At 46.2% G+C, this 2,314-nt stretch overlaps 1 protein-coding gene across 2 annotated transcripts in view; it reads right to left on the bottom strand.

The window, feature by feature from the left end:
- Positions 1-589: 589 nt before the first annotated feature.
- The window catches only part of TSPAN16 (tetraspanin 16), an 18,857-nt gene continuing 17,132 nt past the window's right edge, over positions 590-2,314 (bottom strand). The window contains exon 4 of one of the 2 annotated variants that reach the window (XR_824200.1): positions 590-766. Coding sequence is in view for 1 of the 2 variants with exons in the window: in XM_010828328.1 (XP_010826630.1) it covers positions 719-766 (48 nt within the window). In the remaining variant the exon portion in view is untranslated. The remainder of the gene's footprint in view (positions 767-2,314) is intronic. The other variant, XM_010828328.1, reaches the window with a different exon arrangement.

The following is a 2,314-nucleotide window of genomic DNA, read 5'->3' on the forward strand; positions in this document are numbered from 1 at the left end:
AAAGTATAACAGAATACTTTGTCAGGGACTTCCCTGGTGGTCCAGTGGCTAAGACGCTGTTCTCTCAATGCAGGAGGGCCAGGTTTGATCTCTGGTCAGGGAACTAGATCTCACATGCCTCAGCTAAAGATCCTGAATGCTGCAGCAAAGATTGGAGATCACATGTGCCACAACCAAGATCCCACACAGCCAAATAAACAAATAAATATTTTTTTAAAAAAAACCTCATCAAGGGGAAAAAAAGTTTAATGAAACACTACTGAACTCTTGGTGATGGTTGAAACTGGCTAAGGGTCTAGAGGATTCTTTTTCATGAGAATTTTAGATTTTTCTCACAAAGTAATTTTTTTTAACCTTCTTTTTTGGCCACATCATGTGATTTGCAAGACCTTAGTTCCCTGAACCCATGCCCCCTGAAGTGGAAGTGCAGGGTCCTAACCACTAGACCACCAGGGAGGCTCCTCACAAAGTAATTCACAAAACAGGACCGTTTCAATGGCAGGAAGCCACGTCATCCCATTCAGGTACTTAGAATTACAACCGCTGTCAGCTGAGATGAAAAATAAAATGAAGGAGAAAGGAGTCAAGATGAGGAGGATTTCCCAAATCTTTTATTATCAATCTCCTTTCCAGACGCAGGGAGTGCCACAGAGAAACTGAGACCACATCTCCTTCCAGCAGCCAGTGGGGCTCAGGGGTCCTGTTCTCCCCAGGTCTTTCAGCCCAGCTTGATGAACAGCAGCAAGGTGGCAAGAATTCCTGGCAGCTGAAATGGGTGAAGAAAGAAACACTGAACCAACATGAGGCATCTCTGGAACCCACATCAAATTTAATACACGGAGATACATCGTGATTTAGAAAGGTCAGGGCAGGGTGTGACAGACAGCAGAGGGACTCTCAGGGCCACGGTGGAGGGAATTTGGACTGTTACCACAATAAATCTCACCAGAAGGTAGAAGGAGGAGGCGATTTGTGATGCCCGTCAGTCATTCTCCCTTTGTTCCCCCCAGATCTCATCTCCACCCTCTTTTGTTCACCCCCTGGGTCCTGAAAACGACATTTCCCAGAATCCCCTGCTCCCGAGGGTTGCAAAGAGTCGGACACGACTGAGTGACTCACACACACACACACACACACACACACACACACACACACCTGCTCCCTAAATTCCTGTTAAGTTTGGCCAATAGGAAGTACCAATAGGAGATGGCTGGACAGAAAGAAAGGTTGGAGTATTCTTTCCCCCACTCCCTCCTCTCTTCTGCCCACCCTGAGCTCTGCAAGATCACAGTTGTGGGTAGATGGCTCCTTTTCCTTGACTCTTGCTCTCCCTACCCCTTCAGGCATAGGAAAAGTAAAACCTTCCTATGTGGCTAGCCCTCATTCTCCTTAACCCTGCTGATACTTCCACAAGGGGCCCCTGAAAACTTTTATTTTTTAAGTTTTTTTTTTTTAATGTGGACCACTTTTTTTAAGTTTTTGCTGAATTTGTCACAATACTGCTTCCGTTTTATGTTTTGTTTTTTTGGCCACAAGGCATGTGGGATCTTAGGTCCCTGACCCTAAAAATGTCGTAAAAGGACCCTGTAGGACTTCCCTGGTGGTCCAGTGGTTAAGAATACGCCCGCCAATGCAGGGGGCATGGGTTCATTCCCTCGTCTGGGAAGATCCCACAGGCCACAGAGCATCTAAGCCTGTGCACCAAAACTACTGAGTCCTTGCTCTAGAGCCTGAGAGCTGCAACCACTGAAGCCTGTGTGCCTAGAGCCCATGCTCCGCAACAAGAGAAGCCCCTGGAACTAGAAGCCCGTGCGCTACAAGGAAGAGTAGCCCCTGCTCGCTGTAACTAGAGAAGGCCTATGCACAGCAACAAAGACTCAGCACAACCAAAAACAAACAAATAAATGAATAAAAGTAAGGGAAAAGTCATATATATTTTTATATATTTTAAATGACGGTGGGGGCTGAATTCTGTTTCTTGCTAGGATCTTGACTGTTTTGACTTCCCTGGGGAGGATAGTGTGATATAGTGTGCAAACAAATATTCAATATAAATGTGTACAATGAAAAAAAAATCCATTTAAAAATACGAATCAGACAGATGAGACTCATCTACATCTTCAGATCAGATCAGATCAGTTGCTCAGTCGTGTCCGACTCTTTGCGACCCCATGAATCACAGCACGCCAGGCCTCCCTGTCCATCACCAACTCCTGGAGTTCACTGAGACTCACGTCCATCGAGTCAGTGATGCCATCCAGCCATCTCATCCTCTGTTGTCCCCTTTTCCTCTTGCCCCCAATCCCTCCCAGCA

This window comes from Bison bison, unplaced genomic scaffold, assembly GCF_000754665.1.
Source record: "Bison bison bison isolate TAMUID 2011002044 unplaced genomic scaffold, Bison_UMD1.0 scf7180017864492, whole genome shotgun sequence".
Lineage (NCBI taxonomy): Eukaryota > Metazoa > Chordata > Mammalia > Artiodactyla > Bovidae > Bison > Bison bison.